At 41.0% G+C, this 26820-nt stretch overlaps 1 protein-coding gene and 1 long non-coding RNA gene across 4 annotated transcripts in view; both read left to right on the top strand.

The window, feature by feature from the left end:
* The first annotated feature begins 3485 nt into the window (after positions 1-3485).
* On the top strand, positions 3486-6371 carry LOC119785118. Of its 2 annotated transcripts, XR_005281010.1 has the most exons (6): positions 3523-3633; positions 3728-3804; positions 4033-4124; positions 5349-5482; positions 5588-5731; positions 6315-6371. It is a non-coding gene; the product is annotated as an uncharacterized LOC119785118 (long non-coding RNA). The 2 variants fall into 2 exon arrangements; XR_005281009.1 differs by lacking the exon at positions 3728-3804 and having other exon boundaries at positions 3486-3633.
* A 5840-nt stretch (positions 6372-12211) lies between these two features.
* LOC119785079 (HERV-H LTR-associating protein 1) overlaps positions 12212-26820 on the top strand; it is a 30320-nt gene continuing 15711 nt past the window's right edge. Inside the window, exons 1-12 of one of the 2 annotated variants that reach the window (XR_005281006.1) lie at positions 12212-12357; positions 12558-12646; positions 12870-12926; positions 17159-17242; positions 17853-17936; positions 19293-19376; positions 19453-19536; positions 21079-21135; positions 21417-21497; positions 23039-23071; positions 23175-23264; positions 25185-25658. Coding sequence is in view for 1 of the 2 variants with exons in the window: in XM_038287475.1 (XP_038143403.1) it covers positions 12562-12646; positions 12870-12926; positions 17159-17242; positions 17853-17936; positions 19293-19376; positions 19453-19536; positions 21079-21135; positions 21417-21497; positions 23039-23071; positions 23175-23264; positions 25185-25658 (1213 nt within the window). In the remaining variant the exon portion in view is untranslated. The remainder of the gene's footprint in view (positions 12358-12557; positions 12647-12869; positions 12927-17158; positions 17243-17852; positions 17937-19292; positions 19377-19452; positions 19537-21078; positions 21136-21416; positions 21498-23038; positions 23072-23174; positions 23265-25184; positions 25659-26820) is intronic. The other variant, XM_038287475.1, reaches the window with a different exon arrangement.

Below are 26820 nucleotides of genomic sequence, written 5' to 3'. Positions count from 1 at the left end.
ATTAAAAGAGAGAAAACAAAACAGAAAACATAAAGGACACAGAAGAACTCCAGCCTCCTTGAAGTCTGCTTCTGTATAGTACCTGCATGTGACTAGAGTGAAAAAACAGCAAAAAAAGACAACAGACAACCAGAGTAAACATCAAAATATCTTTCAGAGCAGTAGGTATCCCTCAGATATCTAATCAGTATGATTGACATATTTATGCATGAGCATCAAGGGCGTAGGTTTGATTTCAACTTTGGTAGGGACACTATTCTTCAGTTTCATTGGTCCTTTGCAAAAATATGCATGCTCTTTTTTATGCTTAATGTGAGCTTCAGGGCTCATTTTTTTTAAAGAGAACAGCAGCATTTCTTGCTACATTAATACAAATCTTATAAGCATTACATGCACTAGATGCTGTTTATCAATATTTAAAGCATCACTGGCTCTGATGAATGTGGAATTAGGACTTTTTCCACTTTGAAAAGGATTGCATTTAAATTTACCTGCCACTAAGACAGTGTCTGTTTAACCAAACATAGTCTATAATATGTGGATTTATCCTGTGTTTTCTACTGAAGATAGAGAATTGTGCAGAGGTAAAACCCACTCTTATTTTTTTTTATCTAATATGCTCTCTCTGGATCATGCAAAATAATACATTCAAGGGACGGCAAATAAATGTATTGTATTTACATGTGCACTGGAGGAACTGACACTGAGCATTTAAAGTATTAATATTAGAAGTTGTACATCTGGGCTGTAGTTACTCTGTGTAGCTAAATTCATGTATTTTATCTATGGCTGAAACAATTAATCATATTAACAAATTATTTAAATAATCGTGAACTAATTTAGTAATTGATTAATCGTAAACTGGAGTATAGGGCCACTAAAATGTGCCTTTAACCGACAGAGAGACCCACTTAGAGCAGGAATTATACCAAGATTATAAAAAATATGTAAACATTTTTGCATTTAAGAAGTAAAAAAAAAAAAGTTTTTGTCTGTCAATATTCTCCATCCAGAACTCCTCCAAAGGAAACGTTTAAACGTTTCGGTTTCACCTGGTTTCATTTCATAAAAGATCTTTAAGGAGCCTTTGGCTATCTGATTAAAAGATAAAATAAAAGAAATCCTAACGTTGTTCACTTACATTTCTCAAGTTCCACAAATCAAAAAAATCTCTCCTGCTTCTTTACAGAACTCCAATCAGAAGCTTTCGCCTGTTTAGCGTAGATAATATTTTTTTTAATTCGGACTAGTTTCGTAGCCCAATAACAATATTAATTTATTTTAACGTCTTTTTTTTTCGCGCTCCAAGCACCCGCGCGCACATAAAGACTAGAAAACACGCAATCAGAAAGAGAGAAGGCAGAACTTAAAGGGATAGTTCGGTATTTTTGACATGAATCTGTATGGCATCCCGATCACCAGCGGCATGCAATCACACTGACTTACCCCTGGCAGCGTCCTGTGAGCAGAGTTATCGTCCAGTTTTGGTCAAGCCGAAAGTAGTCCTGCAGGTTTTTAGGTACAGCGAAATAAAACGTTTCTCTTCCCAAAACATTATGTGTCCAAAAGAGTGATATTTTCGCATCCCAAAAACATTGTAGTGGAAAAAGTCACACGTCGTTATCAATTGGTCCTATTTTCTCTCTGTTCGTATCAGTGCGCGCCGTCATTCCTTCCGCGGCGGAGGGAGACATGACTGTTGTTGGGCTCGCTGTCTGAATGACGGCGCGCACTGATACGAACAGAGAGAAAATAGGACCAATTGATAACGACGTGTGACTTTTTCCACTACAATGTTTTTGGGATGCGAAAATATCACTCTTTTGGACACATAATGTTTTGGGAAGAGAAAAGTTTTATTTCGCTGTTCCTAAAAACCTGCAGGACTACTTTCGGCTTGACCAAAACTGGACGATAACTCTGCTCACAGGACGCTGCCAGGGGTAAGTCAGTGTGATTGCATGCCGCTGGTGATCGGGATGCCATACAGATTCATGTCAAAAATACCGAACTATCCCTTTAAGGCAGAATAATCAGAGAGTTAAACCGCGCTGCTATGTGAAAGGGACAGGAAAGAGCAGGCAGCTGCAGCTACCAGGCAGAGAAGCTGCGAGAGGAAAAGAAGCGGCTGCTGTATTGTAAATTATAAACATGTTGCTCACATCCAATTATTGGTAGGGACAAATAGGTCCTTCCAAAATTTTAGTAGGGACATGTCCCTATGGTCCCTATGCAAACCTACGCCCATGATGATGAGCATGCTCATGTATAAACATTTTATGCCATGAAGAGTGGACAGATTGACCCAGTATTCAAGGAGAGACAGTCAGTAGGAAAGTTCACAACGTTTATTAAAATAAAACAAAAACTGAAGTGGAGCTCAGGCTCATGGACACTGCAGGAGGGGGGCGGGGCACCGCCCAATCTCAGACACTCTAAGGGAGAAACAAAGGTAAGTGATCACGATCATCTGACAGAAGGTGATTATCTGAGTTGGCCACTTACCTGGTTTACAGTCCAGTGCTGCAGTCCCAGTGGACATGCTGGAAGCTGATCCTGGTCAGGGATCCAGAACAGACAGGAACAGGATCCAGATCAGACAGGAACAGAACAGGTGGCAGGATCCAGACTTCTAGGCATCCACCATCTCCCAGGAGGGTTCAGAGTCTGACTGGGACCACACTGTAAATAATATCCGTAGAATTAACAGTAAATTCCTGTAAAATCATGACATAAAAAAACTGTAGATGCAAAAACAATGAAGCATTGTGTAATTTACAATGATAAACTGTAAAACTCCTAACCAAATAAAACTGTTCATTTTACAGTAAGAATATGTTGAATAGATCAGAATTTTTTGTATAATTAGCAAATTAATGTAATTTAAACACAAATTAACTGTAATGTCAAAAAAAAGTCATACAGTTAAAATTACATCATTGCCCTGTTAAATAAAAGTCAGTGGCCTAGGCCCTTTGGCACATTTCATAAAACGAGTTGTTGCCTCGGCAACCGCCCGAGCCGCTTGTCGCTTGGACTGCCGTTACCAATCAGCTACCTCTGGAATCCCACAGTCAGAGAGCACTGAGTCCATTAATGGTACTCATCATAAGGGGTCTTTGGGCTGCGCTTCGACTGATCCCTAACCTAATTTTGTTTACCATTTCGTAAAACTCTAAACCAAATAAAACTGTTAATGTGTTGAAAAGACAATACTTTTTATTTTTGAATAAATTAGGAAAGGGAAGCTTTATGTAGGTCTAGTTAACACGGGATGCCTATCCATGATATTTGAATGGAAAACACAGCTGAATCAAACCATGGCCATCTGGAAGAGGACTTATTGAATTGATTCGCTGCTCTACATATATTGGAATTTTTCATGGAACCAATCATTGGTAAGTAAACAATTCTATTTTCTGTTTATTCCTGCTATGTAGGTTAGTTTATTTTACAAATACTTTGTTCTTTGCAGGAGAATATCAAATTATTTTGGTTCAATGTTAGCTCCGCCCATTCACAGGCTGTATTTGCGCATCAGCGTCAGCGTCCCACGCAGTGGCTACTAGCTAGGTTGGTAACACGTGCGTGTTCGGCTCTGTGGCAGTGGCACTTAACAGACACCAAGTTTGAGTAAGTAATGTCTCTGGTTCTAGCATCAGGTTAAGTCAAAAGACAATTTTGTGAAACAAAACAGCGCGTTTTTATAGATTTCAATGGCTGATAGGCGAACTTCACATTGCTACTGGCTGCTAGCAGCTAATAGCTATTTTGCCTGTTTCAAGCTCCCCACGCCATGATTCAGTAAGTAATGTCTCTGGTTCTAGCATCAGGTTAAATCAAAAGACAATTTTGTGAAACAAAACGGCGCGTTTTTATTGATTTCACTGGCTGATAGGCGAACTTCACGTTGCTACTGGCTGCTAGTAGCTAATAGCTATTTAGCCTGTTTCAAGCTCCCCACGACATGATTCATTGTCATTTTTGCGGGAGAACATTGCACACGTTAAAAGGTTCTGTGTTGCATTGTAGGGTTGTGATGTTCCATTATGTGGAGGACACTTGCCTGGCTAGAGAAGTGGACATGAACAGAGTGCCCTTGACTCCCACCATTGTTGTATGTGGTAAGTTACCCTCACTCACAAATATATCCCAAATTTCTTCATTTCTAATTTAAATTATGTTCATGCATCATCTGTAATTGTTTTTGTCTCAGCTGTTAATTTCAAATACCCCCACTCATTCTCTCACACACTCACTCACACATTCACATGAACACTCTCACACACACACACACACACCTGCCTTCCAAAGACTGAACACATGCTCTCTCATTCACACACTGACCTCTATCTCTTAATTGTTTCAGTTTTTTTCAGATTTTTTTTTTTCATTTGCATACATATAGTACACACACTTGTTTTTACACTTGAGCTACGAGTCACCCCTTGCTCACACTGGCTCCGGTGCAGTTACCGAGCCGACGGAGACCGCAACTCCCGCACACCCCCTCTCACACCGCCCTTTTGACTACGGTGCGGCTCTGCGGCTCCGGCAACAGGTCCGGAGATTTAACAGAAGTTCACTTGAGTTCACGTAACTTCACGCGATAACACGGCCCAAATAAAGGATTTTTGCGAGAGCTTGTTGCGGAGGGCTCCGGCACGCCGCAAGGATAGCTTTCTTGCGGAATTTTCTGCAGCGCCGGAGTGTCTCGGTAACCGCAGCCGGACAGCTCAGCAGCCGGTGAGAGAGGTTTACGTCTTTTTAATGACTTGGAATCACTGCGGCGCCGCACCCACCGCACCGCAACGGTAAGACCGGAGTCGGTGTGAGCCTGGGGTTACTGACATGTTAAAATGTTACCTAAATTGGTGACCAAAGTCTGACCATGCTGAGCATGAATCAGAATGTTAACACTGAACATTTTGGGTTGCACTACATGTTTCAGGTAGTCAATGTATTTCCGTACATTGAAAATGCAATGGAAACGTATTACAGGAACATGACTCTCCATGAACTAGGGGAAGATGCAATGCAATTTGCAATGTTTGGAAATACACTGACTACCTGAAACATGTAGTGCAAAATTTTCAATGTAAACATTCTGATTCATGTTAAGCATGATGAGACCTTTAATAATATATATATATTTTTAAAGTTGCATTATGTGGGGGGTACACGGTTGGCCCCTTAGCTCCCCGCCTACCAGTTAAACTTTAATTAATGGAAAACTGTAACCCATATTCTCACCTTTTTTGTCTTTTCCTTTGTACTGATTTGACTGGTTGAGATGGTTGTATCATTTATAGTGGTATATGTGTTTCTTCTCTCTTCTGTTAACCTAGATGTTTCTTCTCTATTAATCCGGAGAAGGGGACGAAAGTGGAACAAACAAAAACAAAATGGCTCCATGTGAATCCAAGAGTCCTTACTTTGATTCAGGACTTCTCAGACCATGAATGGCAAGCTATTTAAAAAGGTATGTGTGCTAGTGCTAATGCTACTGCTGTCCTTGATTATTGACTGACTTTACTAATGAAACTAATGGAGATTATGTATTTCTTTCTCTTCTCTATTCCATTAGTTGTTCCTTCAAGTGACTGCAACAGTGAACACCCATATGTTTCTCTAGATGTTCTTCTAGAAGCAATGCAGTTGCATGTTAATCTAAGCTTCTGTAACTTGGTTCATGACCTTTTCAACCATGAATGGCGAGCTGTTTGAAAAGGTACAGTACAGGCCAAAAGTTTGGACACACCTTCTCAATCAATGTTTCCTTTATTACCATGTCTATTTCCATTGTAGATTCTCGTTGAAGGCATCAAAACTATGAATGAACACGTGGGAATTATGTTCAATGCATCCAGAGAGTATTCACACCCCTCTCAATGTTTCAGCATTTGTTGCATTGCAGTCATGTCCTTCAGTCAAATAAGTTTATTTTTTCTCCCTGATCTAGGATCCGTGCCCCATAATGACAGCAAAATACAGAATTGTTGAAGTTTTGGCAAATCGTTAAAAAAACTGAAATATCCACATGGGCATAAGTATTCACACCCTAGCTGTCATTATGGATCACTGAGTCTAGATCAAGGAGAAAAAAATAAACTTATTTGACTGAAGGAGATGACTGCAATGCAACAAATTGTGAAACATTGAGAGGGGTGTGAATACTTTCTGGATGCATTGAACATAATTCCCACGTGTTCAGTGTACGTGTGCTAATGCTAATGTTGTCCTTGATTATTGACTGACTTTACTAATGAAACTAATGGAGATTATGTATTTCTTTCTCTTCTCTATTCCATTAGTTGTTCAAGTGACCGCGACAGTGAACACCCATATGTTTCTTTAGATGTTCTTCTAGACTTAGACTTAGACTTAGACTTCTTTATTTGTCATTTTGTATGCACAGGGTGCATACAGAACGAAATTGCGTTACATACAGCTTATGAACGTTGCATTGATATTTCACAATGGCACGAGTTATAGAAAAATACAAAAAGTGCAGCAGTGGTCAAAGTGTGAACAGTGCAGAGGATAAGAGACAGTGTGCAAGTTGCAGTGGTTCAGTGCAAAATGGCATTTGTGCAAAAAATGCGTTATTGAAAAATACAATGAGATGAACAATTTAAAGGGCTAAAAGTTAAAAGTTCAGCAGCATTTGATGCCCGATAATGTGCAATAGGTGCAGAGTTCGGATTGTGGATCAAAGGTTCAACAGTCTGATGGCAGTGGGGAAGAAGCTGTTGCACAACCTGGTGGATCTGCAGCGGATGCTGCGGAACCTCTTTCCAGAGGGCAGCAGGGAGAACAGTCCATGGTGGGGGTGTGAGGGGTCTTTGATGATATTACGGGCTCGGGACACACAGCGCTGTGATGAAATGTCCTTAATGGAGGGAAGAGGAGCCCCAATGATTCCTTCCGCTGTCCTCACCACCCTCCTCACATTCTTCCAGTCAGAAGCTCTGCAGCCTCCACACCACAGAGAGAGACAGCTGGTCAGAACGCTCTCTATGGTGCTTCTGTAGAAGGTTGTGAGGATGGGCGGGGGCAGGCGGGCTCTCCTCATCCTCCGCAGAAAGTACAAGCGCTTCTGTGCCCTCTTCACTAGAGATGAAGTGTTTACAGTCCAGGTGAGGTTGTCCGTGATGTGCACCCCCAGGAACTTTGTGCTGCTGACCACCTCCACAGCTGAGCTGTTGATGAGCAGTGGAGCATGGTGGGGGCGGTTTTTCCTGAAGTCGACGATGATCTCCTTCGTCTTCTCCACGTTCAGGATCAGACTGTTTTCACTGCACCAGTCCACCAGCTGCTCCACCTCCTCTCTGTAGTCCCGGTCGTTGTCGTCCCTGATGAGGCCCACCACCGTGGTGTCGTCCGCAAACTTCACGATGTGATTGGTGGTGAACCTGGGGACGCAGTCATATGTCATCAGGGTGAACAGCAGGGGGCTCAGGACGCAGCCCTGAGGGGAGCCCGTGCTGAGGGTGATGACATCAGAGGTGTTCTGACCGACCCGGACTGACTGAGGTCTGTTGGTGAGGAAGTCCAGCAGCCAGTTTCGAAGGGGTGTGTTGAAGCCCAGATGTTCCAGCTTTCCCACCAGGTGCTGTGGGATGATGGTGTTAAACGCTGAACTGAAGTCCAGGAACAGCATCCGCACGTGGGTGTTCTTCTCCTCCAGGTGGGCCAGGCTCAGGTGAAGAGCAGAGGAGATGGCGTCCTCAGTGGAGCGGTTTCGCCGGTAGGCAAACTGGAACGGGTCGAGTGTTGGGGGGAGACTGGAGACGATGTGTTCCTTTACCAGCCTTTCAAAGCACTTCATCATGATGGGAGTCAGTGCGACGGGCCGGTAGTCGTTGTAGCAGGTGACTTGAGGTTTCTTTGGCACTGGGATGATGGAGGCAGACTTGAAGCATGCTGGCACTGTGGCTTGCTCCAGCGAGGTGTTAAAAATGTCCGTGAGGACACCAGCTAGCTGACCTGCACACTCCTTGAGCACCCGCCCAGGTATGTTGTCGGGACCTGGGGCCTTCCGCATTTCTAGAAGCAATGCAGTTGCATGTTAATCAAGCCTTTACCGTGATTCTCAAGCTCTCCATGAATGGCGAGCTGTTTAAAAAGGTGTGTGTGCTAGTGCTACTGTTATCTTTGATTATTGCTGACTTTGCTAATGAAACTAGTGGAGATTATTGTTTGTTTCTCTTCTCTATTCCCCTAGGTGTTCCTTCAAAGTGATGGAGCCGATGAACACCTATATCACCTTTTTTCGTGGCTCTATATTAACAAGGTTCACATTTATTCACTCACAATCCCTCTCTCTCACAAACACAAGTGCGACCACACACACACTAATGATCTCTTTCTCATTATTTTTTCAACAATAAATTTGCATTATTGTGAATTGTATATTGTCTGACGAGTGGTTTGTTACAGCCTGACTTTTCATTTAGAAGTAATTTGAAGCAATGTAGATAGTAAGACTGTAATATATATATATATATCCTGTTGTTTTTCCAGAATGATTTTGTTAAAAATACAGTACAAATGTAAACATCTTTAAAAAGAAATGTTGTTTTTACGGAAAAAAACTGGCAGCTGTGGTTGCCAGAATAACCCCGTTAAAAATACAGTACAAATGTAAACAACATTACAAAACAACTTGTAAATTTCACGTCCTAAAACTGCTTATTGTACATTGAATAACTGCAAAATGTACATTTTGTCATAATTTATTGTACATTAAATCCCAGTAAAATGTACAAGTTGTTCCGTAATGTTGTTAACAGTTTTGTTGTATTTTCTACGGGATTATTCTGGCAACCACAGCTGCCAGTTTTTTACCGTAAAAACAACGGATTTTTTTTTACAGTGCAGAAACATGACCAGGTGGTCACGGAGCAGACAGGATGAGGTGCAGATAAGCAGGCTCACTGGAAGAGGGTAGCCGAGACGGGACGTGGAACCAGAACTTGATGCAGGACTTTAAACGGGTCTCCTCCCTGGAGCTAGGCTTACTGGAATAAAAACTGAACCTCCCCACATATAGAGCCAAAAACCCAGAGGACTCTGTGGGGGAGGAACAGTGGACGATCAGGAGACGAGACAAACACAAAATCCCTCTTTCCACTGGCTGCCAGGATCCAGAGCATGAACCAAGGCAAAAACTGAACAGACAAACTAACAAAAAGACAAGTACTGATCTGGCACTGAATGCTCAGGCTGAACTGAATATAACCAGCCGGAAACAGGTGAGAGGAATAAATTATAATTGAGGCAGGGAGGGAAAACGACAGGTGAAAGGAATGACTAAGGGAGGGCAAACAGGCCAGATCATGACATTTTATGCTCAATAGCAGGTGTGGGCAGCCCAAGAAACGCCCCACAGGGCCCAAGACCCACAAAGAGGCGACCAGAGCCCCAGATATCCAAAGGCACCCCAATTCACTGGGACAAGGAGAGCAGACATAGGGATAGCCGCACTCACCAGATAAGGGCAGACAAGAGCAACCCAACCCCAGGGGGCCCGGTCCTTGAGGGAGCCAACCCCGGAGGCCACAGTACTGAGCACCAATGAGGTCGTGGTAGTGAGCCCATGGGCTCCTTCTATGGCCAAGGTGTACCCAGATGAGAGATAGGGGGCCTAGGCCCAGGGGCACACATTCTGTGGTGGAGACCATACAGGGTCAGAAGGCCTAGGCCCTGGCCAGCAACCACCAGGAATGAGAAGGCATCCAACGAAATACTCAGCCCCGCACCTAAAGAAACATCAGCGCACCAGCAAACACAGGCCCCTCTCAGAATCAGAAATACTTTAATAATCCCAGAGGGAAATTACTCACCTGCGGGGAGCATAGGAAGGCCAAGGAGACGTTCATAATTTGGGCCTATATTGTTTCAATAGGTGGGAAGGGAGGCAACACTCAACCTGATAAGTAGACAAAGACAAATTCACATGGATTCAGTCACATTCACACAATCCCAACCTATCACCCTAATATATACAAGCACTAAACAGAAATTCTCAAAGGGGCAGACGCTAAACATACTCTTACGCTCCTCATGCATACACTATCCTCCAGGTCTAGGGTCCAGTCCCTGTGGGGGAACAAGCCCACAGTGTAAGAAGGGGGCAGTCAGCTGGAGCTGTAAAGAAAAAAGGTCTGGGACCGGGCACCACCTGAGCGTGGAGAACATCAGTTTAGCCAATGTCTATAGCCCCAAACACTGCCCAAGACCCACCCCTGTGAGGGAACCCCCAAATGGCATTGACCACAGCCTCTCCACAGCATCCCCACCTATGTAAACTGCACATTCACTACCACGGACGCTAAAGCTGATAGCAAACCTGTTGAAGCACCGAACTCGCCCTAGCCTGTCAACGATGTTCCTGGCCCCCACATCCAATTGAACCTCTGATACCCAAGGTTGCAAGGCAATTGCAGCCCAGCCCTGCCCCTCTTGACCAAGCAGCCAGATGCATCCACACACTGTGGTTGTATCCCAACAGACGTACAGCAAGGACCAGGCCAAACCCTCCAACATCCTAGATGCCCCTTCCTTCAAGAACTTAGATAACACTTTCTCCAACTTTCCCAAAACTAAAGGACTGCTTTTCAGTAATACTCAGGTTGCAATAATAAAAACTTTCGAAATACAATAGGCCTTCGCAGCGCTTTGCTGCTCGGGCCTAATAAGGATGAGCAGTGGGCTGGCATCATGGGGCACCTGGGAAGCAGTGTGGGTTTAAGGGTGTTGCTCAGAGACCCAGAGTGGCAGCTCTTGACCAGGGGTGTCAAAGTCGTTCCAGAAAGGGCTGTGTGGCTGCTGGTTTTCTTTCCACCCAAGCAGTAGCACGCCAGAATCCAGTCATCAGGTTAAGACTAGACTCACCTTGATGAGATAAATGGAGTCTGGTGTGCTACTGCTTGGGTGGAAAGAAAACCAGCAGCCACACGGCCCTTTCTGGAACGACTTTGACACTTGTGCTCTAGACCCTAACCACTAGGCTGCCAATCTCAAATCCAATTGTACTCTCCTCAAGGGGTTTATGTTTCAGGAAGTTTCAATCTTTTTTGTGGAGATCATTTTCTATCCCAGTTGTTCCAAGACAAAGGAAGCTACAGATTGAATCATGCCCAGGATCCAATCTTTACCTTCAGGTTAACTTAAAAGGCATATGAGTTACTTTTTAAAGTAGCCATGGAACTTGCAAGATATTTCTCTGTGACTTGGATAACCTTTCTAAGTTATCAAGTATTTGCTGTGCCATAAGCCATGATCTTATTTTTTTTATATAAAGTATATTGTAACAAAAAAAAAAAATCATTATCTCTTCCTACAAAGTGAGGAGCCACAAGGGGCAGTCTAAATGATGAAATTCATTCAAAATTCATCCCCAGAATTTTGCTTTGGTCAAAACTGATATTTTTACACTGAAGTCAAGAAAATATAATTTTTTTAATCATTTTTAAGAAACTAATTACAATCAGCTGGTTAACAAAAGTTGACTGTAACACTGTCTCCTTAGAAACTTGCTAAAGTTACTTCAGAAAGCCTTTTTTTTATATCGTTATACTGTAAATAAATTCAAATATATTACATGCATTTTTATTTCCTGTGTGCTTGTTTAATGTAAATTCACTCTATTGTAGAAAAAAGGTCAAGTACATGAAAAACAATGCAGACTGAAGCGTTTGTTAGCTCAGTGTTTACCTAGTCAACATGCCATCCTCTAAAGCAGGGGTGTCAAAGTGGTTCCAGAGAGGGCGTGTGGCTGCAGGTTTTCTTTCCAACCAAGCAATAGCACACCAGACCCCAGTCATCTCATCAAGGGAGTCCAATCTGAAAATGATAACGTGATGAGATGACTGGAGTCTGGTGTGCTATTGCTTGGTTGCAAAGAAAACCTGCAGCCACACGGCCCTGTCTCGAACCACTTTGACACCCCTGCTTGAAAGTTTTGGACAATTTCAGCCAATAAATTATGACGATTGACGGGGCTTTAGAGTTGCTGATAAAGATCAATAATACTTTAACAAGGTTTTTACATGTCAGGTATGTAGTTCTGTGCTTGATTTTTGTGGTGCATTGCCACAATTGAGCAAACTGAACTACAGCTTTCCCCAGAGGGCTGATATTTTTTGCAGCAAGCTGTTGAAGGTGGTGAAGGATCAGTGTCCAGCATGCAGCCAGACACTGAATTCTTTTGTGCGGCGCTCTACAAGATGCCGGCCTGCTGCCAACAGCTGCTGTTCAGAGGGGAGAAAACAGGTCTGGTTTAATCCTCACCTGACCGCCGCTGAATGCAACGCACACAGAAAGGTTGCATTCTGCATCCTGGAACACAAGGTACCATCTTTGTATCCTGATTAGCGCTTTAGCAAAATGCTGTGTGGCGAAATGTAACAATTCTTTATCAAAAAATGACACAAGTGTAAAATTGGATTGTTTACCTTCAAGAGTAGGAAAGGAAACAATTTAAAGTTTTTTGGGTGTTTTTACCTTTTATTCCACATTTTGAGCCTTTGTGTGTTCCATGGCTCCTGCAGGACAATGGCAGGTTTAAGGAGTTTTCTGCACTATCCTCGCTTCTGTTGTTTTGTTTCTGCTGCTTTGCTCTTCATGGTCTTCAGCCAAGGTTAGTACTCTACATCTTTATTGATAGTGAACAGGAATATATTTTAACATAGGTTGAATTTTATTTGGGCAAAATAGATTTTTTTAGATTGATATTTAGACTGCCATTGCAGGAGTTAAAATTTGTTAAAAGGTTTATTAAAGTTCCCATCTTTGCTGTGGTATGAAATCTGTAATAGAAAGTGACTTCAAAAGTAAAAATTGTGATTCTTCTTTCTCTACAGAGTTAAGAAACAGGTTGCAAGAAGTGAGGCACAAGAGAGACTTCAATAATTTCTCAGGTATCCCTGTTTTAAGCTTGAATGAGTATAAAGTCCCCCTCTTGAATCTCAGTATATATTATTAATTAGCAATACATTATCTCTGCTTACAAAAAATAAATATATTGATTTTTACTCAATTTAGAATCATTTTGTGGAATACATGAATTTAGAGCCCACAATTTTACAGAGATTACATTAAAATGTCCCGATGCATGCAAAGCACTGTCTGCAACTTACAGGATATTTCAGCCTGAAACACTCACTCAAACCAAGAAGTCAATTAGAAGTTTATTTATAGAATATTTAAATCGTTAGCGCTCAGACCTCAGCGGGGAAAATTGACGCTTGAATTTAATTTGCTATTAGGCATGAGCTGATGAATGAGGATGAAGATGAAACTCCAGGGCTGAAACTGGTGGTGGAAGAGAGATAGAAGGGAGATGGATGGCAGCTGGAATGAGACGCAGAGTCATATGAATATCTGTCTGTGTTGAGCAAGCATGGATCGACGGTGGAGTGAAAAACTTCCGCTTTGGGAAGAAATCTCTGGGAGAACCAGGCTCCCACTGGACTGGCTTGGGATGCCTCGTAAATGCAGTGAAACCAGAGGAGTCATCTGATGGAACAAGGCAGTAGCAGAGGGAAGAAAGGGAAAGATGGAGCTTGTGACAAAAGTGGAGAATAGGATGGAAGAGGGTGAATCTAGGACATTGAATTGAAGTCCGACATTGCAAGCAAACGTAGTGGAAACCTTGTTGGGTATCAAGTTTAGCTGGGAATAAAAATGTCTTTTAAAATGGGCTTTGAGGGCTGATTGGACTTTGTGGAGGTGCTATCTGACGCTGCTTGGGTTGCTTCGAAGATTGGATGGGGTAAGTGATTTAGTTTTTTCAGTTGAATTTTCACCGATGCTTCATTTCTACATGAAAAAAAAACTTAGATATACAAAGAAGAAAATGAGAGGAATTTTTTTGATACCATATTTAAATCTTTAGCGCACAGACCTCGGTTGGAAACATTGGCGCTGAAAGGGACTTAGATTATAGACATGAGGTGATGAGAGTGATGATAAATACCACCCAAAAATGGCCATGCTGAGGCAGTTGTGTGATCAGTTGTAAAAGGTGGATCAAGTGAATAGAAAAACCTGGAGGTTAGAATAGAAAATGAGCAACAGAAGGGTGCTGTGAAGGATTGCAGGGAGAGAGGAGCCACAAAGGCTCACGGCAGAGAGGCGATCCCAAAAGGTTTTGAGAAAGGATGCTGAGCCACAAAGCCTTGCATAAGGGATGTTAAGCCGGTAAGGCTTGCAGAAGGGATGCTTTGCCATGAACGTAATAGATTACTTAACATTGCTGAGAGCAAGAGCATGTAGAAGTTGACAAGAGACAAATTTATGAGAATGGGGTAAGAACCACCACTATTAATCACAGCAAAAAACGTACCTAGAGGCTTTGTGGCAAGCATTGTGCAAAAATTAAGAAATGATCAGAGCAGATGTATGAGCAGATTTTTTTTTGCCCTTTTCTCCAGTTGTGCAGAAATCTTTAGATCGGGCTGACTTTCAGCCTGATCTTGCGTCGTGTAGTGTACAGGAGGTAACAAGTGGGGATCAGCCTCTCCTGACCACTAAATTGACAGACTGTAGTAGTCACGTTTGCTCAGCCATGTCTTTGTCCAAATATGTCGCTTTCTGCACATAAAATTGCACAAATTGCCAAGGCAGCGCGTTTCTCTCTAGTGAGCTTCATATTCCTCTTCTACTCATTTGGCTTCCGGGTAGACGAGTCCGGCAGCGCCATCTCACTGTGGAGCTGAGCCTGACATGGTTTTTAGACTTACAGTGTGAGCAGATAGATCACATCAGAGTGGTGGGCCGCACAGTGTGAGAACATCGGGGCATGTATGCCTGGCTTAAATTTGAACATTGAGAGAAAGGGGCAAAGGGGACCTTCAGTTTGAGCGATGAAAACAGCAGGCGCCTCTCTCTTTAGAGTGTTCTAGAAATAATGTGTAATAGTTCATATGAAACTGATGGTCGGAAAGAGATAAATCTCTGTTAGGATTGAAGTGAATATTAGGTGAAACAAAATCCTCTTATCTCAAAAAACCTTGAAGGCCAATAGAAAAGTATAGAGAGAAGATGCTGAACTAAAGGATGAGTAAGAAGGAGAGTGAAATTAAAAGCTCCCTGAGGATCGGAAGAGTTATTGGTCTTAAGGAATCAAATGGGGTTGAAGAATATTTAGCTAGACCTTTAAGAGTTTAAAAGAGTAGTTTGCAAAAAGGCTACGAGAGCAACAATTGAAGCATTTAGAGAAAAAGGTGATACCTAATAATAAACTAAGAAAGTAAGAAGTTAACAGCAGTGACTGTTAGCATTATAGACAAGACCACACCAACCAAGACCAAGGATTACCGTGACCGAGACAAGGCCAAGACCTTTATAGGCAGAGATCGAGACCAGACCAAGAAATGTAGTGTGCTCTAAAGACGGGCATACACTATATGATTTTTTTGCCCCATTTCAGGTTAATTTTTCAGTTGTGCGAGAATTTTTCAATTAGGCTGACTTTCAGCCTGATCTTGCGTCATGCGTAATCTAATGTAATGTGGTAACGAGAGGCGATCAGCAATTCACAACCACCTCCCGATCAGGAACCGTAAGATCGGGAGAAAATCAAACAAATTCAATCAGCCGTTGTGGGCAAATCACTCAGTGCGCAGCCCCAAACAAGGATTTCTCTTCTTCCTCTCAGACGAAAACACAGAAGCATGGCGGGAGTACGAGTTAAATGGAGTTCTTTCTGTAAAATTGAAAGACCACGTTTGCTCAGCCATGTCTTTGTCCAAATACGTCGTTGCCTTTTTTTTTCAGCCTTTCAGGCTTTCAGCACACAAAATTGCCAATGCAGCTATTTCACTCTAGTGAGCTTCATATTCCTGTTTTACTGGTTAAGCTTCTAAATAGACAAGTCCGAGTAGCTCCTTCTTACTGTGGAGCTGAGTCCGACGTAGGTTTTAGATGTATTGTGTGAGCAGGTAGATCGCATCAGATATTTGGGTCCCACAGTGTGAGGACATACATCGTAAGCTGTGAACTCCCTGTGATTTCATCATACAGTGTGAGCTGTAGATGCGTCCAGCGTTTGAAAAAATTGTACAGTGTATGCCAGGCTTAAAGGTCTTTTCTCTGCCTCCTCGATTTTGGTTGGTGTGGTCTTGACTGCAACACTAATGATTGTTAAAGCATTAGGAAATAAAAGCCAAAACAGAAATAATGAGCACAGGATATTTTAAGGCCTGAAATTTTTTTTTTGCAAATAACTGCCATACAAAATTGAGAGTAGAGGGAGCTAGTCCTGATTTAATGTAAAAACTGGCCGAAAGCAGGTACAGTTGTGGACATTGGGACGTTCTTTTAAAATAAGTTCCTCCAGGGAAGAAGGGTTCTGAACCTGTCAGCAGCAGATGAAGCTGAAAAGCAGCATGTAATTAAGCACACAGGAGACGCAGTCTGTGTTACTCCAATTTTTCTCAGCTTATGGCTGGTTTATGAGATGACGTTTACAGTTGCTTTCCATGACTTACTGCAAGTAAAGTAACCTGCTGCAACTGAAGGATTGTTTCCAACAACTTGAAGGGAAGTGGTCTGAGAGTGTTGGATACTTTCCTGAACTTATACGTTTTCCAGAACATATTTAGTGAATTTTAAATACTCTTCTTAAACAAACAAGGTGCTTTCCAGAGCTTGTTTCATGCTGCACAATTTGTAGAATTTACAGGTTCTTTCTCAGGATATAGAATATCCTCACCTAGTCAAGCTTTGATTGAAGTTGCATAAAGTTTTCTTGAAATTAGAGTGAAGTTTATAAGAAAAGAAACTTGTATGGTTTAGAAAACAAAAGTGGATTCTAAAACAACAATCTTTAGTTATCTGACAACTTTTTGTCTGCAATGTGTTTTTTTCTAATTATAACTTGAAAGCTAATGGCTCAGTAATGTCAGGTTTTCATCTGAGCTCTCAAAGGAATAAAGAAAACACATACCAGCTGATATAGACAATATAAATTAAATTTGACTAAACATCAGCCTAACCTATGTGTGTCACCATTAACTCCATCCTGGTGAAAATGCCGATGAACTGTTCCCTTGGGACTAATCCCCACCCATCATTCTCATTCTGATGAATTTGCCAGTCTCATCCAGAATAATCTCCATTTGATTCTCGACCTGCTTTTTCTCCCCAGAAATTCCAGCAGAGAACATCATCGATCCCACTGCCATCGACCTCACTCCACTGGTCAATACATTAATAAATTCAAGCCAATCTGGTAAGTTGTCATAGCATCACTATACCTTGGCTCTAAATCTATCACCTGCCCCAGTTTCTGTCCTCTAGAGGTCAACTGTAGGCTGCGCAGCTTCAGATTCCACCTTGAGAGGAGGACGGTCCGTTTTTTCTTAGATCAAATATATTGGACCATAGGTGTTTGTTTGAAACGTGTAATACTAAGGTTTACTACTGTGTGTGTGTGTGTGTGTATGTATTTGTGTGTGTATATATATATACATACACATTGACCTAACAGTCATGTTTTTGGACTGTGGGTGGAAGCCAGAGTACCCGAAGATTACCCACACATGCTGAGGGAGAACATCCAAACATATACATATACATATATATATGTTAGGTATTCTTTGTGGTTCCTCCCTAACACTGCTGAAGACTTTTAAAACAGCCTCAGTCAATTGTTTTACATTGCTTCTGAACAATCTTTCAAAGCTGAAAAAGGACCCCCTCCCCTCCAAAAAATAAATAAAAATCACTTTGAAGTTTTAAGTTGTGCATGTTTGGAAAGTTGGAAATGTGTGTTGAATAATACCAAGCTATGCTGTTGTGGTAATTATGATGGTGGTTGTATAATGCTGTTTGTGTTTTAGGTTCACGGCACCTCTTCTCTCTGCTCAGTGTGACCTCCTACAGCTCCCTGGACCTCCATAAACTTACCTTGTTGGTCTACAACAGTAAATATTATCTAAAAAACTAAAGCACTCATCACAGTACCTTTAAGTCTTATGCCTGGTTTATACTCAGAAATCAGGTCGTCTACATGTGTGTCACAGTTAATAAAGATATGCCCCACTCCATTCCGCAGTCACTCTGGTTCACCTCCCCAAAATTGAAGGTGACCACAGACAATTCCGCAGATAGCTTCGCAGGGAGGAGAGAAAGGAGGCCTCTGATTGGTCAATTCAATACAATTTGGGGAAGTTCCACAATCTCCAGTAGTCAGCCGCAATGTCTTCCCACATGGCTGGTGTGGGTAATGGCAGAAACTCTGGCTGTAGTGCAGTCCACAACACCTGGCACACCGCAGACACTATCCCAGACACCGTGCAGGACTTTAGGTTGTTGCTCTGTGCAACAGTTGTTGGTTTGCACCCGAAGCCAAAACACGCAGCCCCACAGCAATTCCTTTCGGGATCACTCACGGTTGAACTGTGTTATCTGCCGTTGGATGAGGGGTTGTAGAGAGTTTGTGATTGTCTCTCTTGCGTTGTGGTGTGGATAGCGCAGACCGTGCTTCACAATTGAGCATAAATCAGAAATATCTGGGTCATACCTGCGACAAGCTCAAGGCTGGTTTATGCTCAGAAACCAAGTCTCCTGCATGTGTGTCGCAGTTAACGCAGATATTCCCCCGCCCCTTCTGCAGACACTCTGGTGCACCTCTCCAAAATTGTAGATGATCGCAGCCAGTGTCCCAGACAGCAGGTCTGACTGGTCAAATCTACATCCGCTGGTACCTTACCGGCCTGTTTTGTTTGTATGACATGTCATTGTGGACTCGTAAAGATGGACCAGCTAGAAGAGTGAGGTGCGTGAGAACGCTGGGACCCTTTTTCCACCTGGATCCCTGCTCTTTTTTTGTCCTCATGTCCCACCTCTGTCGCACAAACCTTCCCCTTGCGTTTTTCCACTTCCTCACTGCCTCGGCCATATCTAGACCTACAGCTAGTTCATGATTGTCCCTCTTGTGTTGTGCTGTGGAATAAAATAGCGCAGACAATGCTTCAAAATTGGGCATAAATCAAAAATATCTGCGTCATACCTGCGACAAGCTCACCTCGACACACTGCTGCAAGTGTATACACAGCCCAATAGTTGCACCGACTCGTTCATTTGTAAATATTTCCACCTAGTGGTGGTAATCTGTTAAGACTACGTTAAGTCTTAGGACAAGTTTATCTTGGGATTAGAAATTGCTTTCTTTCATTATTGCAAATGTAAAAACATCAAGAAGAACTAGAAAAGTTAAGTAAACACTGATCAAATGGATTCTTGACTGCTCTACTTTCTTCTTTTTTTGTGCTTTGTAGTTTCTGACATCAAAAGTTTAGAAAGCAGTTTGTTCAGAAGGCGGTTCTGCTATTGTGTCACTAATGACACAAATGACCTAACAGGTAATATATGTTCATCCCTTCAGATCATAACCAGCAGATCCTCTTGTGAATTTTGTTGTCACCTGTATATTCTAAGACTTCACAGCAATTCTTTTGGACGTGATGGGAAACTCAACAAGTTACCTGCATGAGTTGTTTAAGTCTTCCTCCATTCTGTCAGGTGGGTGCTTCTTGATACAGTCTATAGAAACACCATACATCCATCATTACAAAAAAAGTTATTGAAGTGATTCAATTGATGGAGAAATCCCCCATCTTCTGTTTGTGCTCATAGATCAGCTATTATTGTTGAACCTGATTAGGGGCAGATTAATCAAAAAATTATCTATGTACTTACAGGATTTATGGCATCTTTTATCCCACAAAAATCAGCTTACTCAACTCAGAAAGTTAATGTTTGATCTAATTATCACATAGATAAAAAGGAGAAGCAGACGATGAAAAATCCTTGTCTACTCCTCACCAATGGTCACCCCACTCCAAAAGAAACATGTGTTACTGTCATCATTTTTGCCTCATATGCAGGAAACTGGGGTCAGTGGCATGCATCGGGGGACAGGTCGCCCCCCGAGTGGCCTTATTGTTGAAGAACACTTGCTAAAGTGCTCTCTCACAGGAGCCAAAATGTCTGATTTAAAAAAAAAATTCGGAAGCCAAAGCTCTTGCTAAATTGCCTCCTTGGGAGCTAAACCACGTGGCAAAGTGTCCCTTTGGGAGCTGAAACATGTGCTAAACTGCCCTCTTGGGAGCCAAAGTTCATGGTAAAATTGTCCCCATGGGAGCCAAAATGCATGCTAGACTGCCCTTTCGGGAGGCAAAGCGTGTGCTAAAGTGTTCCCTTGGGAGTCAAAACGCATGCTTAAGTTTCCCCTTTGGATTAAAAATGCATACTTACATGCCCTCTTGGAGCTAAAACATGTGAACGGTAGGAACCTGCATAGGTTTAGGAACCTTGGGTTCCCAAAATGTGTGCTAAAGTATCCTCTTGGTGGCAAAAGTGCACTCTAAAGTATCCCGTTGGGAGTAATAACCCTTGCTAAAGTCCCCTCTACAGTGGTGGGTATACCTTTTATGTACCCTTTTTTTTCTTTATCCCACTGCCCTTAAAAAAGGTATGTGAAATCCAATGCTTCTGGTTAGGATTAGGCAGCTGTAACGCCAGGACCTTTAAATAACAAGTAAGTTCAGGCTGAGAGGCTTCAAGGAGGACAGAAACCAAAAAAAAAAGCAACTTTTGGAGCCTATTCCAGTCGCCAGTGGGTGAGAGTTAGGGTACACCCTGGACAGTCCACTACAGGGCCTTACAGAGATGAAAAACCATGCCGCTCACATTCACTCCTAAGGGCATTTTGGAATGTTCAATCAACTTAACGTGCAGGTTTTTGTACTGTGGGCAGAGAACCCAGAGAAGATCTATGTAGACACATGGAAAATGTGCAAACTCCACACAGAATGGCGCTTGATGCCCCAGGATTTGAACCCAGAACCATCTTGCTGTGAGGCAATGGTGCTAACCACCATACCATGGTGGTATGGTTCATAATGAAAATATTTTTGTTTAACATCTCTGATAAAATGCTTGTTTAACAGTTTTTTTAATAGATTAACTCCAGTTAAATTCAGCACTTGCATTCCTGCCAGAAAATTTAACCATTACTGCAAACTTCACCCTGTTAATGAAGTTCTTCTATCTGTGTTTCAGTCAGTCAAAGGAACAACTCAGAGTGTATTTATATCTGCGTGATGGCGGGGAAGATGGGTAGGTAAAGATCTGCCACAGTGAGTTTAGTTCAGATCAGAAATAATCTTCAGCATTTTAAATGTTTATATGCTGCCATTGACATCTCTGTGCTTTAAGTTGTATGAATGAATAAGGGTTTAACAGAAGATGTTGCTTGCATTAAAAATATGGGGTTGGGTGGTGGTGGAGAGGGTTTTATTATCTTTACCTCAAGATAAGGGAAAAAAATGTACGTTTTTATGTTGTGGAAGTGACTAATCATGTAGTAGTTGTTCTGATTAAATGTGTGTTTTGTCCAGGCAGAGACCTGTCTGGGCTGTGGGACGTCGGCTCCATCACTCCCCTGTTCAACCAGACTATTGTTGAAGGACCAAACAAAGGTTTATTAAAGCTTCAAGAACAATTTTCAAGAGAAAACTCAGCACTAAGTTTGACATCATAAAATAAATCTAGTAGACTTACTCTTAGGTAACGCTGCCATCTGCTGTTTGTTTATTTAATTTATTTATTTTCCTTTTAGGGATTAATATAGTATTTGTGAAATGAATTGAATTTTCACATAAAAATATTATCAGCGATCTTAGCAAGAAAACATTAAGTTGCTGAATGAAAATGGAATAACAAGTTAAAGAACCAAATATCAATCGAAATTTTTATAACTGATATAGGCTGTAATTGTAAACTATGATGTCATGAATCTGATTCAGAAAGTTTCTCTGATGTAAACTTGGTTTTACAAAATACACAATATTTTACTTTCCAAAGTAAGAACTTCGTGTAAGCCAATTTTTTATTTTTGTTTTGTTTTCCAGAACAGTGTTTTTGCTGCATTTTGTTGTTTTTCATTTACATTGGTTAGAAAGCTTATTTTTGTTGAATCAGATCACTAAACTAATAGACCACCGATGGCTTTTGTGATTACACCGTCTGAATGTCAACAAGTTTAAGAAGTGTTTAACAAATTAAAATTATAGATTAAAAAAAATTTCAATTTCTTTTAATATCAAGTAAACCAGAACTGCTGGCTGCAAAGCATATTAACCAAATTATTTCCATTTTTAATGAAACTAGATTTTAATCTGCATTCATTGAAATATTAATTCTATAAATAATCTTTTGGAATTGATATTTCTCTCAGTAACAAGTTTGAATAGGTTTTTAATGCATTTTAAAGTTTTGCTCTTTTGTTAGTATAAGGAATTGGTGTTTACAAACCCAACAGACAAAGCTGTAGTTTAGTAATAAAGTAAGTAAAATTTTAACAATAATATGTGTTGAGGACAGTAGAGGTGAATAAAATTCAGCAAAAAATTGCAAAAAAAACCTTATCCATCAACGCCACTGCAGTTCTAGGTGCGCCTTCCTTCTTACTGTGAGTCATAATGAAGGAAACTGTCTTTCTTAGTAGAGCAGAAATAAGTCCTGCACAAACCACTAAAAGTCTTCTAAACAAAAAACAATGAGTCACAAAGAAGAAAGTAATAAAAAAAACATATTAAGGTGCTTTTAATGCTTTTTAAAAAATCTGGTGCTTTGATCCCCCTTTTTAATGCTTCCCAGGAAACCTCCCCATGATGCCTTTTATCAAAAAAAAAACATTTAAATAATACTTTCTCAATGCTGGCACGAATAAAACCCAAGATTATTAAACACCGTTATTCTTCAGTTGATGTCATTATAAAACAATAGTTTTTTCAGGGAAGTTGGTTTATTTCTGCTTGACTTATGCTTTAATGCTGCTAATAATTTTTGCTGATGCTAAAAATCTAAACTGGTGTTTTTTTTTCAAAAACATTTGTAAAACTCAACGCATTTTTTTTTCATTTCATCATCAATCTTTTCATCTAAAGTTTTACTGCAAAGCTCTTATAAGTTTATCATCTGAAACTTAATGAGTTTTTCTGTTTTGTTTCTTTTGAAGTGACTAACCTCTCCTCACTTCGACTTCCGGATGGTTGGTACATCTGTGCCTTTAAAGTGTCTTTTAAAAAGCTGCACTCATCGCTGACACATTAGTTATTCAGTTCTCTTATCCAAATGTTAATTTTAACCCTCAGAATGGCACCAACTGCCCACCAATCTGAGTCATGTCTCTCCGTCTAGAATGAGCTCCATGCTGAGCAGCCGAGTCTCCTCTACTGCTAATGGTGAGTTTTCCCCAGGGCAGCCGTTGAGAAGAAGCTAAAAAAAAAAAAAAAACTGCCAAAACGTCTGTGAATGTCCCTGTTATTCTGGCTAGCTTTCCTGACCACAGTTTGTCCTGAGCCAATGAAATTTTAGGCCCGCTGCTAATGTTAGTATGTTTTTCTTTGTGCTGCGTGGCAATGAAACTTATAAATCTATCCTAATATTTAAAATTAGAATACATCGTTGACCTGTGAATCAACTCTTAAACACAATTTTAGCCTGAATGGGACCATTAGGTTTTTGTATACCACTAGGTAAGTTCCCAGAAAGGTTACCAATAACTGGCTGTCCCGAATCTAGTGTTTATTCACTTATAAAGTACTTCTGTCAAACTTTTACTGTACTTACCTTTTTTTTTTTTATCTTAACTGGTTAAAATACACACAGGGTCTTAACAGCACATAAGGAATGATAAAATAACTAGGAAGGTTGCAAGAAAGTTGCAGAAACTACTATGTAATTTCCAGAAAAATACTGAGTAAATTAAACAAGGCAACTAAACATATAACAGTTCGGTTCCTGAAATAAATTTTAAAGTTCCAGAGGAGTAGTACGCTCCAGTCAATTACTAAGGAAGTAGTTTTAAAGGAAGTTTTACCAAAAAGGTTCCTAGAATGTTATTGGAAAGTACCCAGTTCAGTCAAAGGAAGTACCTGGAAGAACTTCTGGTTCCAGAAAAGTACCACATGTAATATACTGTATGAAACTCAACATCTCCTGCCTTAAAGGAATAGTACACCCAAAACACGATTAGCCTTCATTTTCTACTCCCCCCCATGCTGAACAACACTCTGGAGTACTTTTTTGATATCTCAAATGCATCTGGAGATCTGGGAGGCTTCTTGCTGTCTGCTGACATTCAAATAATGGAGGTCTATGGTGCCTGAGGCAGAAAAGGTCCATAAAAGTCCACAAAAAACGTGTCAATATTCCTCCATACTGCTCGTCCAATTTATTCCAAGTGTCCTGAGTGGGTAGCGTCCATAATTTACTCGAAACCAAGTCATTCAGAATGTTTTTAGAGCATAAACAGTAGTGTATAGGATTTCCTAAAAGCGCGTTCACGAGTCTACGGAAACCGCGGCAGACCAAACCAGACGAAAGTGTGCATTCAGCTCGGCAAAGAACTCATGCTCTTCCTCAACACTGAAGTCCTCAGACATTTTTCTTTCGTTGTTTCTTTCTTTGCACAGGTAAACAGCACATTTCTTCTTCTACGCTTGCATTATCGGCAGAGCAGACGCTGAATGCGCACTTTCATCTGGTTTGGTCTGCCGTGGTTTCCGTAGACTCTTGAACGCGCTTTTAGGAAATCCTATACACTACTGTTTATGCTCTAAAAACATTCTAAATGACTTCGTTTCGAGTAAATTCTGGATGCTACCCACTCAGGACACTTGGAATACATTGGACGAGCAGTATGGAGGAATATTGACACGTTTTTTGTGGACTTTTATGGACCTTTCTGCCTCGGGCACCATAGACCTCCATTATTTGAATGTCAGCAGACAGCAAGAATCCTCCCAGATCTCCAGATGCATTTGAGATATCAAAAAAGTACTCCAGGGTGTTGTTCAGCATGGGGGTGAGTAGAAAATGAAGGCTAATCATGTTTTGGGTGTACTATTCCTTTAATTAACTGATCAACTGATTACAGAAAATGTAAAACTCAAGCTAACAGTTTTCCATTTAGCCTTCAAAGACAACCAACCTTGTGACTAAATGAGAAGTCAATTAGACATAAAAAAAAATAAATTAGGGAATTGATAATATTTCTGCTTCCTTTGCTGTTTACGTCTTTAGGTATTTCTCTGCACGGTGAGGCCTTATTCGGTTTAGAAAGTGTGACCATTAGCATCCTTTTTTTTTTTTTTCCTCAGCTCTGCCAAACCTGAGCAGAACATCTTCAACAACATTAAAGCTCACGGTCACTACCCCTGAACACCCAACATTCTCAATGTCTACAGAAATCACAGAAAGTCTGTCAACGGTCTGGAGACCAGAGACGCCAAACACCCGGAGCAGCCAGATATTAACCACTCTACTGAGCAGGACGACACAAGCTGCTCCACAGGCAGTGGTGATAACATCAGCTTTAACTGCATCATCAACCAGAACCACCAAACAACCAACCACTGCTACAGTAACGTCAAAGTTCACATCTACACCTCCTGCAGCCACAGCAGTCCTTTCAGCACTGATGAATCTGATTGAAACAAACACGTCTACAAGTGAAAGATCTCTACAGACAACCTCCATGAGACCTTCAACCATCCGACCAACAGGACACCCTACAGCGCCAACAACCAGCGGAGCAACAGCAACCAATCAGTACAGAGAGACAGAGAGACCAGGTAAGCTCCCATTACACCGAAGAGGTTAAATTGAATGGAAAAAAATAGATTTCCTGGTGTGAAGAAAAGGTAGGAATATTTTGAAGTATTTAATTCAAGGTTGCTAGACATTCTCAAATGAATTCCAAAATTTTTTTTTCCCCTGAGTAAAACAGAGTTTTAGTGTTTCAGATTAATAAGCACAGGCGGATTTAGAACGCTGGTTTTTAGTTGGTTTTCAATTTTTTTTTTGTGGTGTATCATTAGAACTGTATGGATAATTAAGGAATATTAGATGTTTACCAAGGAAATGCTGCAGATGTAAGCAACGCAAGGCAAGTTTAGTTGTATAGCACAATTCAGTACATGGACAATTCAACTGGATTTAAATGAATTAGACAATAAAATAGAAGAAAAATAAAAGCAGAGTAAAAGCAAATAAAGATACAAAAAACATGATAAAAGCAGGTAGTAAAACAAATAAAACAGTTGGTCTCAGGCTTTCAGCTCTTTTACAGTCTTATGGAAGTTTGTTCCTGATAAGTGGAGCATAGGAACTAAATGCTGCTTCTCCATGTTTGGTTCTAGTTCTGGGTTTACGGAGTAGGCAGGAATTTATAGAATAATAGAATGATTTTAAAGTCTATTCTCTTAGCTACAGGGAGCCAGTGGAAGGACTTCAGAAGATTATCTAATCCAATAAAAGGGATTTTATCTTGAATTACCAAAGTCATTAAAGGTTAAAGTCATTAAAGCCTTGTCTTTTTTTTTTTGTCCTGTTTAGCCAATATAGCCGTTGGAATCCATGTTAGCTAGATGATAGCCCAACATCTTTTCTTTTACAAAAACACCAGTATGGCCTTTACCATAAGGTTCTGCTTGATACTTGTATATTGAACTTTATTGAACATTATTTGGGGAATAAATCGTATACAATGGACACGGAAATGGAGGTGAGAAAGAAAGAGGATATAAGAACTAACGAGAGAGAGAGAGGATGAAAAGAGAAAATAAAACAAAAGAGAGAATTAACAACGCAGAAGATATAGTCTCTCCCAGAGGTCTGCCTCCATACCTGTATGAGATAAGAGAAAAAAGAAAAAAGAGCACAACAGCAAAAAGAACACAACAGACAACTGTGACGGGGTTCTATTATGACTTGGTCAAACACATAAATGACTGG

The sequence above is a fragment of the Cyprinodon tularosa genome, unplaced genomic scaffold, assembly GCF_016077235.1.
Source record: "Cyprinodon tularosa strain WSP-4 unplaced genomic scaffold, ASM1607723v1 ctg24, whole genome shotgun sequence".
In the NCBI taxonomy this organism is placed as follows: domain Eukaryota; kingdom Metazoa; phylum Chordata; class Actinopteri; order Cyprinodontiformes; family Cyprinodontidae; genus Cyprinodon; species Cyprinodon tularosa.
The sequence above is the reverse complement of the archived record's forward strand: the minus strand, read 5'-3'. Positions and strand labels throughout refer to the sequence as shown.